Source organism: Pipistrellus kuhlii, unplaced genomic scaffold, assembly GCF_014108245.1.
Source record: "Pipistrellus kuhlii isolate mPipKuh1 unplaced genomic scaffold, mPipKuh1.p scaffold_m20_p_34, whole genome shotgun sequence".
Taxonomy (NCBI): Eukaryota; Metazoa; Chordata; class Mammalia; order Chiroptera; family Vespertilionidae; genus Pipistrellus; species Pipistrellus kuhlii.
This window is the reverse complement of record NW_023425534.1, coordinates 4537834-4552908: the sequence shown is the minus strand read 5'-3', so window position 1 is coordinate 4552908 and position 15075 is coordinate 4537834. Positions and strand designations below refer to the sequence as shown.

Sequence of the window (15075 nt, the reverse complement as noted above, 5' to 3'; positions counted from 1 at the left end):
GAGCGCCAGGGCCTCCCCTGACCAGCCGGCCCCCCGCAGGTTCGGTACCAAGGACTTCTGCGACGCGCAGTGTGACTTCCTGCACAAGGCCCACTTCCACTGCGTGGTGGAGGAGTGCGGCGCCCTCTTCAGCACCCTGGACGGCGCCATCAAGCACGCCAAGTGAGTCGGGGTCCTCGGGAGGGCCGCGCACACCCAGCCCCGTTTTGTGATCCGTGCTTGGCTCGGGGGGCCCGAGGGCTGGAGGCTGCACAGGCCTCTCCCTGCCTCCGAGCAGGACCCACACAATTCCCACCAGACCCCAGACTGACTGTCCGCTCAGCCCCCCAGGCCAGGCCAGTGCAGCCCCAGCCCCGCCCCAGGCGCCGCCGGCAGAGCCAGCTGCAGGCACCCAGCTCCCACCGGGCAGGGACCCCCAGGGAAGCCTCTCCAGGCCCGAACGCCGCGGTTGTAGATGCTCTTTGACCTAAATCTGAAGAGTTTGTGGAACCCATTGAGCTGGAAAGCGGCAAGCCCCGCGCCTGTTGTAACTGAACCCAGAGCTCACAGCCATTTCACACGGCCTGTCCCCGCCCCCGCTGCTGGGCTGCAGAAGAGCCAACTCGAGGCCCGGACCCACCTCTGCGTTTCAGAGCAGCTTCTGGAGGGGCGGGCTCCACGGGGCCAGGGCTTGCTGCCCACCAGCCCCTCCCTGTAGGGAGGCGTAGGGACGGAGGTCCCGGCAGGAAGGTGTGCACGGCTCCCGCTCAGCCCTTCCCGGCTGGCCCTGGGGGTGAGATGGGGACACGGGGACCCTGGGCTTCTGAGGCAGACAGGCAGGCCCGCCATGCCCAGGCCTGCCCCGCAGGGGGGCGCCGGCCTGCCCAGGCCCCCTCCACTGCCCACCTGAGACCCCCATTCCGCCTCTTGCAGTTTCCACTTCCGGACGGAGGGAGCAGCCGCCAAAGGCAGTGCAGAGACCTCCTTCCCGGGCGCAGCGGCCGAGACCAAACCTCCCTTGGCCCCCGCGTCCCCGCCGGCGCCGCCGGTCCCCGCGGCCGCCGCCTCCTCCCTGGAGGGACCCACCCCCAGCCTGGCCGCGGTGCCCTCCGCCCCCACCCTGCTCGCCTGGAAGCAGCTGGCTTCCACCATCCCCCAGATGCCTCAGCTCCCAACGCCAGTGCCTCACCTGCCCTCCTCGCCCTTGGCGACGACTTCTCTAGAGAACGCCAAGCCCCAGGTCAAACCCGGATTCCTCCAGTTCCAGGAGAAGTGAGTCCCTCGATGGCCCGGGAGTCTCGTGTTCCCCCCCGTGTCTCGGGAGTAGGTGCCGGCGAGGCGCGCCAAGGGCGCAGCCGCCCGGCCCGCAGCTGGCCCTGGCCGTCCCCGGCCTTTCTGGGACCCGGTCATCAGGCAGGTCCTTCTGGCCAGAGATGAGGCCGCTCGGAGCCCTTCCTGTGCCCAGAGCAGGTGGCCGGGGTGGGGGAGACGGTGGTGGTGGTGGCCCTGCGGGGGCCAGAGTGGCAGGCCTGCCCGCAGGCTCCTCTGGGCTCCCGGCCTGGCTGAGCCTCAGCAGGGCAAGCGGAGCCCTGGGTCCCGGGGGGCGAGGGCCAGGCCCTGCCCCAGGCCACGGCCCCTGCACAGGGTCTGAGCTCCGGGGGACGGAGGGACCCCCTCGCCGGACGGTGGTGGCTGCTTGCGGCGAGAACGGTGACTCTGTATCCTGATGTGTGCGGCTTCCTGTTCTCAATAAAAGTAATAAATTGGATGTGAACATACACCGCCTGAGTGGCCGCTGTCCTCCCTCTCTGAGCACCGGGGCTGGGCCCACAGCCTGGAAGGGACCTGCGCGCCTCTCGGGCCCTCCCCCGCCTCCTTTCCCCCACTCACCTCCCCACAGTGCCAGCCCCCTCCCCAAGTTTTTAGCTCCCCCCACCCCAGTTTTCCAGACTTGGTCAGAGTTCCCACCAGGTCGATGTGGGGGGCGGCCGAGTTGCAGCCAGGGCAGAAGGCCGGAGTGCAGCACCCTCCACGCCTGTCTGCAGCCGGGGACCCCCTGCTCCGGGCAGGGACCCCCACTCACAGGGCAGGCCAGCTACGGAGGTCCCGCCTGGCATTCCTCCCGCCCTGCAGCCCCATCACTCGGCTGGCTTAGGGTCTGTGAGTAGATGGGTGCCCCAAGCCCCCATTCCCCAGCTGACCTGGGAATCCTCACAATTATGAGCCTCAGCAGGACCTGACCCCAGGTGCCCATTCCTACTGGCCAAGGCCCCGTGGTGGCAACACTTCCTGGTAGGGCTCCCCGCCCATCTCCACCCTGTCCGTCAGCCACATCCAGGGCCTTGCCTGTGCCATGTCAGCCAGGCCTCACGGGCATCCTGCCAGGGCTGGCAGCACCATCCCTCATTTTCATATCCAAGAAGTCATTGCAGACATCCTTATCTGTAATCCTGGGGTGTGGCCATGGAAACTACAAGTCCCAGCATGCAATGCTCTGGGCAGCCTGCACACTGTAATCCCTTGTGCACCTTCTCCAAAAAAGAAGGCAGGAATGCATGCTGGGATCTGTAGTCTCCACAGACTGAACCGTCCTGTTGAGCAGGAGGGCAGCCCAGGGGCCATTCCTCTTGATTGCACCACCGGGGAACTGGGGAGCAGAACCTCAGCGTGGGCGAGTGGCAGGACTCCCTCGGGAAGGGCACCGGGAACGCCAATGACTGTGGTTTCGTTCCAGCGACCCCTGCCTGGCGACGGACTGCAAGTACGCCAACAAGTTCCACTTCCACTGCCTCTTCGGGAACTGCAAGTACGTCTGCAAGTCCTCCGGCAAGGCCGAGTCCCACTGCCTGGACCACATCAACCCCAACAACAACCTGGTGAACGTGCGAGACCAGTTTGCCTACTACTCGCTGCAGTGTCTCTGCCCCAGCCAGGTCAGCACAAGGGAGCGGGGAGGTGGCGGGGAGGGTCCGGCCCCAGGGCAAGCCCTCCTGGCAGCCACTGCTCCTCATGCCCAGGCAGAAGGGGCCTCCTTCCGATTCTGGAAAGGACACTGCCTGCCCCGGGGCCCTGGCGGCCCCAGGCAGGGCTTCGGCTTGGTGCTGGTTGGTGCAGTCTGTCATTTCGTCCTCACCCTCAGCGGTGACTGCATCCTGGGCAGCCACCGGGACCTTGGCCTCCTTCTGCCTCCTGGAACTCGCGAGGTTCCCTTTCCCCAAAGGCCTGAATTTAAAATAGCCACTCGGGACATATAAAGAGAGTGAGCTGTCTGTGCCCAGGCAGGAAGGGCAGGTCAGATTCAGAGCGAACTTATGGAGGAATCTGGACCTGGATCTGGGTACAAGGATGTGCGAGGATACATTAGTGATGTCTGCCTAGGTCTGGGTGCACAGAGAAGAGTGCTAGGATAGATTGGTGATGTCTGCTCTGGCTGCGGATCTAGAGAAGGGTGCCATCCACACCAGGCAGGATGTTTTAGTCAAATGGCCCAGAGGCGTACAAACTGCTTTTGAGCAGGTGAAAGGTCTTTACCGGATTGTGTGTGTCTGCTCCTGAGCAGGGAAGGACACCTCGGCAAGGTGTCTGCCCCAGGCCTGGGCAGTGGGGCTCACGGGGTTCGTCCACCTGGTTGGTCCTGACCCTCCTGCCCCTCCCCGCAGCACTGTGAGTTCCGGATGCGTGGGCACTACCACTGTCTTCGGACCGGCTGCTACTTCGTGACCAACATCACCACCAAGCTGCCCTGGCACATCAAGAAGCACGAGAAGGCCGAGCGGCGGGCGGCCAACGGGTTCAAGTACTTCACCAAGCGCGAGGAGTGCGGCCGGCCAGGTACCTCCCGGAGGGCGGGGCGGGGCGGGGCGGGGCTGGGGCCCTGGCCCCTGGGCCACCTCTCTCAGCGCCTACCTCCTGCCCCCGCACATCAGGCTCCAGACTTTGTTAAAACGTCACCGATAGCTCAAGCCAGCCATCGTCAAACTGGGAAGATGGTCCGAACCCAAGAGCCCATGGGAAGGGGGTGCACACACCCACCCTGGGGAGACACCAGGCCCTCCTCAGGTGTCCAGGCCTGGACTTGGTTCTCTTTCCCTTTCTTTTCTCTCTTTTTTATTTATTTTTTATTTTTTTTAAATATATTTTTAATTGATTTTTTTTTTTTTATAGAGAGGAAGGGAGAGGGATAGAGAGTTAGAAACATCGATGAGAGAGAAGCATCGATCAGCTGCCTCCTGCACAACTCCCACTGGGGATGTGCCTGCAGCCAAGGTACATGCCCTTGACCGGAATCAAACCTGGGACCCTTCAGTCCGCAGGCCGATGCTCTATCCACTGAGCCAAACCGGTTTTGGCTCTTTTCTCTCCTTTAAAAGAAAATATTTTTATTGATTCCAGAGAAGGAGAGAGAGGGAGATAGAAACATCAATGATGAGAGAATCATGGACCAGCTGCCTTCTGCACGTCCCCTGCGGGGGATCGAGCCCGAACGCGGGCCTGTGCCCTGACCGGGAATCGAACCGTGACCTCCTGGTTCCTAAGTCGACGCTCAGCCCCTGAGCCACGTCGGCCCGGCTCGTTCCCTTTCCAGAGGGCTTCCCAGTGCATGCTGGGAGCTCTCACGTTCCTGCTGGGGTCTCTGTCCGTGGCCTCGGCTGCGTGCCGTGGGTCAGTCAGTGGCTCGTCCGTTCGTTCAGCAGAGGTGCGCTGAGGGACCGCCACGTGCGCGCTCCTCGCTGGTGCCGGAGCCCCGGGGCGCGGGGGGCGGGCGTGAAGGCAGCAGCGGCCAAAGTGCTTTCGTCCTGTGCTCGGTGCAGGGACCTGGGGGACAGCAGGTGCACGGGGCCTAAGCCCGGAGCTTCTGCACGTGGGGTGACCCAGAGGGGAGTGGCCGTGGGGCTGGGAAGAGGAGGTGCCCCCGTGTGAACTCCGCTGCCGAGAATCGGACCCCAGCAGGGACGCTGCCCCTCGCCCCGGAACAGAGCTTCCTGAGTCGGCCCTGGGGGAGCCTCGGGGAGGGGAGGGGCCTCCAGGACCAGCAGGCAGGAGGGCAGCCTCGTGTCCACAGGCTGCAGAGGCGGGGCGGGAACCTGCCCGAGAAGGGGCTGGGGCATGGAGGCAGGTGGCGGCCAGCAGGCCCGGCAGACACCTGCTCTGCGGGCGAGCCCGGCTGTGACCGGTGGCCATGGAGCCGGGACTTGGGGGAGCGCAGGGGGGGCCGCTGCCTGCCGCTGACCGGCCCTTCCACAGGGGAAGGGCGAGAACAAACCTTTCCTTCACGTATTAGTTCAGAAAGAATCCGTGGCCTGGGAGAGGGCTGGTAACCGTGGCAACAGATGTCAACACTGGGTGGCAGGTGCCGTCCCGGGCTTGGTCCGCAGGTGTCGGGGGTTCTGCAGTTGCTGTTATTTACCCAACTTGGGGTGTTTGGGGTGGTGGCCGGGGCCAAACAAAGCTGGGGGATGATATAAGACACCTGGCCAGCTCAGGCGCCATGGCAACGGACAGGCCTTCACTTGCCCTCCGCTGAGGCCGTTTCAGTCCCGCCTGCTCTGTTTGCTCTCCGCCCGAAGTGAGGCAGAGGCAGGAGGGGGCAGGGCAGGTCGGGGGGGGCAGGCAGCCCCCAGCTCCCATCGGAGGTGTGGGGACCGGGCTGCTGGGAGGCGGCTGATCCAGTGGACGGGCATGAGGACCCCCTTGCCCTGGACCCCACGGACCTCTCGGGGTCAGGTCGGGGGCGGGGGCCCGTCTGCCGTTGTCACCGCCTCTGTGCTAGGCTGGAGGGGAGCCCAGGCTTAGGAGCGCCCCGCGGCCTCATTCCCTGGAGGGGGGGGGGGTGCAGCCCTCCTGGTAGAACGCCACCCCGGGCAGGGGGATGCTGCCCTTCCCCCAGGTGCTATCAGCCTTGTTGGTAAGGTGGCCAGACGTCCCGCTTTCGGCGGGACAGTCCCGATTTTTAACAATTTGTCCCGCGTCCCGCAGCGTTTTAAAAAAAAGTCCCAGCCAAAACCGGTTTGGCTCAATGGATACAGCGTCGGCCTGTGGACTGAAGGGTCCGGGTTCGATTCCGGTCAAGGGCATGTACCTTGGTTGCGGGCACATCCCCAGTAGGGAGTGTGCAAGAGGCAGCTGATCAATGACTCTCTCATCGATGTTTCTAACTGTCTCTCTCCCTTCCTCTCTGTACAAAATCAATAAAATATATATATTTTTTAAAAAGTCCCAAAGATTTAAAAGATTCTTTCCAAAAAGCAGGATTTTTTTTAAACGCCACAGGACGTGGGACACATTGTTAAAAATCGGGAGTGTCCCGCCAAGAGCGGTCACCTTACTTGTGGGCCGCGCTCCCCCGCGCCCAGAGCGGGGCCTGGCACGGGGCAGGGGCCCTGGGCGCCCGTCCAGGAGGCTCACGCCCGGGCCCTGCCCACAGGCTGCAAGTACAACCAGGTGAACAGCCACTTCCACTGCATCCGCGAGGGCTGCCAGTTCTCCTTCCTGCTCAAGCACCAGATGACCTCCCACGCCCGCAAGCACATGCGCAGGATGCTGGGCAAGAACTTCGACCGCGTGCCCCCCTCCCAGGTGAGAGCCCCGCCCGCGGGCCGCCCCTCGCGCCCCCCCCGGGTCCCGCCCCTGCTGCCCGTGCCACCCAGACAGACTGCCCGCAGGCCGCCCCCACCCCGGGTCCTGCCCCCGCTGCCCGTGCCACCCAGACAGACAGACTGCCCACAGCCCCGCCCACAGGCCGCCTCCCCCCCAGGTCCCACCCCTGCTGCCAAGGGCGGGCCGTGCCGCCCGACGGACAGCCTGCCCACAGCCCGGTTTTCACGGGGCACCCTGCTTCCTTCCAGGGCCCCCCGAGCCTGCTGGACACCGAGACGGATGAGTACATGGACTACACCGGCTGCAGCCCGGGCGCCGTGTCCTCCGAGTCGTCCACCATGGACCGCAGCTGCTCCAGCACCCCCGTGGGCAACGAGAGCACGGCGGCAGGTGAGGGCGGCCGGGGCCGGGACCCAGCGGGCGAGGGCCGGCCGGGCAGGGCAGAGGGGCCCGGGGAGCTCCCGGCCTCGGCCAGACCCCTCCTCCCACGGCCAGCACGGCTGAGCCCGAGCTAGGACAGAGGGTCATGGTCAAGCGGCCTCGAAGGAGGCCAGGCCGGTGTGAGCGGTCTGGGACGTGGGCCATGGAGGCCACCGGCTGCCATCCCCACTCGCCGGCACCTGCCCTCGGCCTCGGCGCCCAGGAGAGGCCCAGGCCCGGAGCCATGGAGTAAGCAGCTCTGCCCCAGCCAGGGAGCCGCCCCAGTGCCCAGGGCCGAGGCAGGCGCCGCCCCACCAGCCCTGGCCCCTGTCCTGGCCCTCGGCCCCGGCCCAGCACAGTCCCTGGGCCCCAGGCCCTGGCCAGGCCCGGGCACCGCTCGCTCCCAGTCTGTCGGCCACTCCTCCCTCTCTTCTCCGTGGCTCCTCTCTGCTCCTCACCTGTCCACACATTTTCATATCATACTCGCTTCCACCATTGGGTTTCTCATTTTGGTTCTTTTTTTGTTTGTTTCTTCTTTGTGTTTTTTGTTTTTGTGTGTGTGTGTGTGTTTTGTTTTGTTTTGTTTTGTTTTCTGCTCTTCTCCACCCTCTCCAGGCTGCCCGGCTCCTCCTCCTCCTCCTCTTCCTCCTCCTGCTGCCTCCGCCCGGGACCAGGCTGCCCGTGTGGCTCCGCAGCCCCCACTGGCTCCGTCCTTCCCCCCGGCCGTGCTCCGGGCGCCCCTCCCTGCCCTCCCCGCCCTTCCCTGCCTCTTCTCTCCACCCTGTCTCTCATACTCTCTGCTCAGTGCCACCCTCGGAGCCACCCGGGGCCTGGCCCACCCCCTCGGCAGCCAGCCCGGCTTCCCGCCCGTCACTGCCACTCCACCTCCGGTAAAAAGTGACGTCCCCCTAGTTCAGGACGCCGCAGGTAACGCACACGCGCCCTCTGTGCCCCAGCCAACCCCCGAGGCCCGGGCTCAGGACCAGGCCTCCCTCTGTGGCCTCTGGGCCAAGGTCAGGGCCACCCCCGCCCCTCACAGCCCAGCACCCTCCAGACCAGCGAGCCTCGTCTCCCACCCGAGCTCGGCTCCTCTAGCTGCTGCTCAGACTGGGCAGGGCACAAGGTCGCCACCAGGGTCCCCTGGGACTCACTCATCTCCGTGACCGGCCAGAGCCCCAGGAGGCTGTGCCTGCCCCCCCCCCTTCCTAGGCCAGAGCCCGCCCCTGGGCCTGGGAGTCCGCCCGTGGCCGGCACGGAGGCTGGAAGGGTTCTTGGGAAGACTGCAGTGCCTGGACCTGCTCTGGGCTCTGAGGGTCCTGAACCCTCAGCCGTGGAGTCAATCAAGAGCCGGGGGGGGAGGGGAGGGGGGTTGTGCCCAGGCCCCGTGCCGTGCACAATGGCAGAGCCGCCTCCTGGCTCCGGTGTCTGCTGCCCGCATGGACGGACCGGCCCTCCCTGTCCCTTCACGGAGTTGTCACCGGCCCTGCCTCTCCCTCCATCCATTCTCGCCTCACATGCTACCTGAGTGCCAGGCCCTGTGCCAGGCCCAGGGGCATGGCTGAGGGCAGGGCAGGGGGTCCCATGTGGCATGCAGCCCGAGAAAAGCTCTGCTGCTGCCGGCATTACCAGGTGGAGCCCCGCGAGCTCACCCCCGAAGGAGCCCTCCTCACCCACCTGGCTCTCCAGGCCGGCCCTCCCTCGTCCTCCCAGGGTCCCCGCCTCCTCACAGGCCTGGTGTCTCGTCACCTGCTGAGGGTGGTGCCTGGGTCCTGAGTGGACAGTGCAGCAGGGGGGCGCAGGTTCAGGGGGTCTGGCAGGCCAGCCGTGTGGGAGGAGCCGGGAGGGTGTCCCCCCCCCCGCCCCCACTCTGTGGGGCTCGGCCTGGGGCTTCTCTGCTGGTTCGGGGGTGAGGGAAGGGCAGGGAGCTGTGCAGCCGAGGGACTGGTCTCCCCGCCTCCTGCAGCTCTGAGGGTCACTGTGCCTCCCCGAAAGGGGCAGCCCTGGCAGTGGGGCACCCTCTCCCAGGTCTCTGGGCGGAGAACCCCAGCAAGACCTGAAGGACCTCTGGTACCAGGAGGCTCTGCCCGGCGCTCCCTGGGGCGAGCACGTGCAGCCCAGAGGCGCCTGGCATCCTTTTGCGAGCGGGCGGGCCCGCGCAGGCCGGCGGCCCCCGGGACACCCACCCTCGTTACAGGCCGCGGGGATGGCGGCCTGGCCCCTGTCCAACTTGAGTAATTACGCTCCGACCCAGATTCCCCCTTCAGCTTCAGTTAGCGCCGGGGCGGCCCTCGCTGCCCACCCAAACTAGCCAGGAAGCAGCCACCACATCCCCGGGGCGGGCGCGGTCCCTCTGCACCGGGGCAGGCGCCTGCGGTCGCCCTGCAGACGTGAGGGGAAGCCGGCTCCGGGCTTTTGGGGGGAGGGGAAAGGGGAGCCCCCTCCGCCCCCCATACAGCCATGGGAAGACAGGGGTGGTCCCTAAACACTGCCTCTGGCCACCGCGCCAGACTCGGGACCCTAGTAAGGTGACCAGACGTCCCACTTTTGGCGGGGGAGTCCTGATTTTTCTTTTTTAATATATTTTATTGATTTTTTTTTACAGAGAGGAAGGGAGAGGGAGAGAGTTAGAAACATCGATGAGAGAGAATCATCCATCAGCTGCCTCCTGCACACCCCCTCCTGGGGATGTGCCCCGCAACCAAGGTACACGCCCCTGACCGGAATCGAACCTGGGACCTTTCAGTCCAAAGGCTGTCGCTCTATCCACTGAGCCAAACCGGTTTCCGCGCAGTCCCGATTTTTGAACCATTTGAGCCAAACCACTTTCGTCGCAATCCCGATTTTTTAACCATTTGTCCCGCGTCCCGCAGCATTTAAAACGCTGCGGGACGCGGGACAAATGATTGAAAATCGGGACGTCTGCCGAAACCGATTTGGCTCAGCGGACAGAGCGTCGGCCTGTGGACTGAAAGGTCCCAGGTTCGGTTCCTGTCAGGGGCGTGTACCTTGGTTGCTGGCACATCCCCAGTGTGGGGTGTGCAAAGAGGCAGCTGATCAATGATTCTCTCTCATCGATGTTTCTCACTCTCTATCCCTCTCTCTTCCTCTCTGTAAGAAATCAATAAAAATATATTTTAAAAAATAATAATAATTGGGTCATGGCACCCTACGCGGGTGGGGTCGTGGGGACGGTGCCCACGGGGGCGCTGACCTCCCCACCTCTCCCCTCCCCTCCCCGCAGGGAACACCATCTCCATGCCCACGGCCTCGGGGGCCAAGAAGCGCTTCTGGATCATCGAGGACATGTCCCCGTTCGGGAAACGGCGCAAGACGGCCTCCTCCCGCAAGATGCTGGACGAGGGCATGATGCTGGAGGGCTTCCGGCGCTTCGACCTGTACGAGGACTGCCGGGACGCGGCCTGCCAGTTCTCGCTCAAGGTCACGCACTACCACTGCACGCGGGAGAACTGCGGCTACCGGTTCTGCGGGCGCACGCACATGTACAAGCACGCGCAGCACCACGACCGCGTGGACAACCTGGTGCTGGACGACTTCCAGCGCTTCAAGGCCTCGCTGCGCTGCCCCTTCGCCGACTGCCCCTTCTCGGGCGCCAGCACGCACTTCCACTGCCTGCGCTGCCGCTTCCGCTGCACCGACAGCACCAAGGTCACGGCGCACCGCAAGCACCACGGCAAGCAGGACGTCATCAGCGCCGCCGGCTTCCGCCAGTTCAGCTCCAGCGCCGACTGCGCCGCGCCCGACTGCAAGTACAAGCTCAAGTGCTCGCACTTCCACTGCACCCACCCGGGCTGCCGCCACACGGTGGTGGGCATGTCGCAGATGGACTCGCACAAGCGCAAGCACGAGAAGCAGGAGCGGGGCGAGCCGGGCCCCGACGGCCCCGCGGCCCCCGGCCCCGGCCCCGGCCCCGGCCCCGGCCTGGCAGCGGCGGGCGGCCTGGACGGCGCACCGGCGCCGGGCCCTGAGCCGCCCGCGGGCGCCCCGCTCTTCCTGCCGCGGCCCGCCGGCCTGGGCCTGGGCCTGGGCCTGGAGCAGGGCGAGGCGGGCGACCCCAGCCCGCCCGACGGCCCCGGCCCCGGCCCCGCGCCCGGCCCCGCGCCCGCCGAGTCCTCCCCGGAGGAGGAGGAGGACGCCGAGGAGGAGCCGAACGAGGAGCCGGAGGAGGAGGACGAGGAGGACGAGGACGAGGACGATGATGAGGAGGAGGACGACGAGGAGGACGAGGACCTGCACACCGACTCGGAGGAGTCGCTGCCCGAGGCCGGGCCGGGCGCGCGGAGCCCCGAGCGGGCAGGCCTGGGCGCCCCCGGGGCCCCCGCGGCCCCCGCGCCCGCCGCCTCGCCCTAGCCGCCCGCCGGGCCCGGAGGGACAGCCGCCCGCCCGGGGGCTCGCCTCCTGGTTGGTATTGTTATTGATTTTGTAAGAAACGGTATTTATACGTCAAGCTTCCCTCTGTACAGAGCTCGATGTGTGTGGTGGCTCCGGCGTCGGGGCGCCCCGGGCTCGCCCCCCGCCGCCCGCCGGTGCTTCTGGGCCCCGAGTCCGTCTCAGGGCAGGCGGGGCCCTTGGTGCTCCGGGCCGCCCGCCCCGCCCCCGCCCGCCGCCCGCAGCCCGCCGCCCGCAGCCTGGCCGCGGGGCCGCCTCTGGCTGCAGGTCGGATCTTCTTCAGGGAAATAGGTGCTCTTGTCCGGGGCAGGAGAGGGGAGCGGGGGTCCCCGAGGCCGACCCTCCCCGGGCCCCACGCCCACGCCAGTGGGATTCCTTATTGCTCAGGACGGGGGGTCGGGTGCTGGGGGTCCCTGGGACCCCCTACCCGAAACCACCAGAGGCAGCCGCACCTGTAGCATCTGGCAGGCCCGCCCTGGGCCCTGGGGGGCAGGGGGGGGGGCAGAAGGCGTCAGCAAGGCGACCCTACGGACCTGGGAGGAAACCTCATGAATTAGGAGCTCCTGGTCCCTGTGCCCACTGCAGGCCTGGCCCGGCACCCGCTCCAGAGGGCTGGGGCGCCCCTGGGCCGGCCCGGTGACCGCCCCCCACCAGCCCCGGGAAAGGCTGAGCCAGCCTGGGGTGCCGAGCCCACCAGGTCTCAGCCAGGAAAGATGCGACTGGGGCTTTCCTAGTCAACATGGGGGGGAATGCAAGAAAGGTGTACAGTATTTTTCCTGTCAAGGTTATTATTCTACACAGAACAAAGAGGAGAGCGCAGGGGCGGGAGCGGGTAGGAGTGATTCCCTGTCCGTGTGGAGCTCCGAGGTGAGACGGTGCGTGGCTCCCGGGCTGCTGGGCGTGTCTGCGGCCCCGCCAGCCGAGGCCCCTCCGCCCTCGCACCGCCGGAGCCGCGCGATTCCAGCTTTTCACTTGAATTTTTCCGAGGCCAGAGGAAAGGACTTTTACCATTGATACGTGTGTAGTTGACATTTGAGTTTTTCTCAATGGGTTATGTGTGTGGCTTTCTAGGGCTTCCCCCCCCCCCCTTTCTTTCCCAGTTTATTCTTTTGTCCGGGATGCTTCTTTGTTGGTGTTACCCACCCAGATTTGGTTCCCTTTTCAAAACATCCCCCCTTCCTGGCGATGATGTCACCAGGCCCGGCGCGGCCGGCCTGGCCCGTGGCCATGAGGGTGACAGGGACCCAGGACCGGCCCCCCCTGTCCGCCTCCCCTCAGCTCCGGGCTCCCAGCTGGTCTCCGCTGGGCCCCGAGACGCCGGCCACAGGAGGAGGCGGCCCAGTCTGGGGGGAGGCCTGCCTGTCACCCAGAGCCGCCTCCCTCCCGGTCTCCAAAGGGGAGCCCTGCCCAGCGGGGGCCCTGGCGTCCTGTTTCTTTCTTTTTTTCTGTTTTGTCCTCTGGCCCGCCCACAGCCAGAAGCCGGTCCTCGGAACTGGAGAGGGAGCGGGGAGGGAGGCCGGCCCCCGGGAACATCGCGTTTCCAGAACAGCCCGCCAGGCCTCCCCAGTCCGCGGGCACCGCTGCCGCCGCCGAGCGCTCGCCCAGCCGTGCCGGGCGCAGACCGCGGAGTCTGTGCAGGAAGTTTTGTAAAGAAAAAAAAACAAAAACGTTTTTCAATGTAGCAAAATCAAACAAAAACAAACAAAACAAAACAAAAAAGAAAGAAGACGCCGACCTGCGAAGTCTAGCCTTTTGTAACCTTCATATTGCACACTAGGACTATAAGCCATTGCTAGCTCATTTTGAATTTTAATGTGTAACTTTTTTGTTTCATTTTCTTTCTGTGGGGAAAACAATGCTTGATCCACCAATGCTCTTTTTAATGTTTTATAACTATGTATGTGTATATATATAAATATAAAGTAATATGTATGCACATATGTGTGTATATATCTATATGTATATACATATATAGATATATAGAGATATATAGAGAGGTTTTGAGACAAAAAGAAAAAAAAAACGCAGAACGTGAGAACTGAACTGAACAGCGTGTGCTCTGATTACTTGAATCTGGTCTCCTCGGCACCTGGTTATTAAGAACTGAATATTTTTCCACTTGAATTTAGTGCTATTAGAAATTTAATATATGTGTTTTATTTATTTGATTTTTTTTTTTTTTGCATGACTGATGCAAGGTTTGACATTTTCACTCAATAAAAACTGGAAAAAAAAATATCATCAGGTTATCTTTTATTTTTAAAATCAGCCCAAGCAGCTGGCGGCGACCCAGCCGGGCAGGGTGGCACGGCCTGCTGCTGCATGTGCCAGGCAGGGAGGAGGGGGCGTTGGGGACCCTTCAGCCCTGGAAGAGATGGGGGAGGACCAGTTTCGCCCTTGGGATGAGGCCAAGTTCCCCAGGGGCCTGGGCAGATGGGGGGGGGGGGGGGGGGGCTTGGGCTCCTCCCTCAGCCCTGCCTGAAGGCCCCACAGGGGACTCAAGGGCACCTTCGGGCAGAGGCGGTCAGGCTTCCGACAAAGACCCCACGGGCTCCGTGAGGTCCCCAGGCCCCCTCCCTGGGCAGCCCTCTCTGTCCGCCAAGGCTCCTGGGCCTCCTCCCTCCTGCAGGGACCTGCTGGGCCGGAACGGCGTGTACCCGGATCCCGTCCGGATGCGGCTGGGCCTCTGCCAGCGGCACATGGGGGCAGAGCCGGAGGGGGCCGGTTCCCGGGTGGCACCCGGGCGGGGGCTCCCTCAGAAGCCCAGGCAGTGGGCGCACTCTCCTCCCGCTCATTGACCCCGTCACTCCCGAACGGCGGATGAAACCCCATCCTCTGCGCTGTCTCCCCAGCTCTGCCCTGAGCCCACCTTCTCCCGGGCCCCACCACCTTCTTCCACTGAGGGCGGCTCAGGGCCTGTCACACTGCAAGGGCCACACCGCTGTCCTGAGGAGACGACAGGCTGGAGTCCACCCGACCCTCCCCTGGGCTCCTGTCCCGTGCCCGCGGGCCCCCTGTGTGCCCAGCACCCAGCTCCCAGCTCCCAGCACCCAGCTCCCAGCACCCAGCTCCCAGCACCCAGCACCCAGCTCCCAGCTCCCAGCACCCAGCTCCCAGCGCCCAGCTCCCAACGCCCAGCTCCCAGCGCCCAGCTCCCAGCGCCCAGCGCCCAGCTCCCAGCGCCCAGCTCCCAGCGCCCAGCTCCCAGCGCCAGCGCCCAGCTCCCAGCTCCCAGCGCCCAGCACCCAGCTCCCAGCACCCAGCTCCCAGCTCCCAGCTCCCAGCTCCCAGCACCCAGCTCCCAGCTCCCAGCACCCAGCTCCCAGCTCCCAGCACCCAGCTCCCAGCACCCAGCACCCAGCTCCCAGCGCCCAGCTCCCAGCTCCCAGCACCCAGCACCCAGCTCCCAGCGCCCAGCGCCCAGCTCCCAGCTCCCAGCTCCCAGCACCCAGCTCACTGCCGTCCCCACCACAGACGCTCCTTCCCGCCGGCCCCGCTCCCAGGCCCTTCCCTGCCTCCCCTCTGGAGCACAGCCCACGGGCTATTTACATAAATATGTTTGTAACAGACGCGAAAATATATGCTTCTTTCTGTCTTATTAAAACGTTCAAGTTGGAACTCGCCTATTGTTTGTGGATATCTTGATTCTGTTAAATAAAACAGTGACTAATT

The 15075-nt window shown here is 64.7% G+C and overlaps 1 protein-coding gene across 6 annotated transcripts in view; it reads left to right on the top strand.

Moving 5' to 3' along the window:
• CASZ1 (castor zinc finger 1) overlaps positions 1-12210 on the top strand; it is a 114775-nt gene extending 102565 nt beyond the window's left edge. For 4 of the 6 annotated variants that reach the window (XM_036461056.2, XM_036461055.2, XM_036461053.2 and 1 more), the window contains 7 exons: positions 40-162; positions 913-1251; positions 2714-2912; positions 3639-3810; positions 6404-6555; positions 6825-6966; positions 10238-12210. In XM_036461056.2, coding sequence (XP_036316949.1) covers positions 40-162; positions 913-1251; positions 2714-2912; positions 3639-3810; positions 6404-6555; positions 6825-6966; positions 10238-11364 — 2254 coding nt within the window. In that variant the 3' untranslated portion in view covers positions 11365-12210. Of the gene's footprint in view, positions 1-39; positions 163-912; positions 1252-2713; positions 2913-3638; positions 3811-6403; positions 6556-6824; positions 6967-7801; positions 7924-9247; positions 9390-10237 lie in introns of those variants that run through there. The other 2 variants (XM_036461057.2, XM_036461059.2) reach the window with 2 other exon arrangements.
• The last annotated feature ends 2865 nt before the right edge of the window (positions 12211-15075 follow it).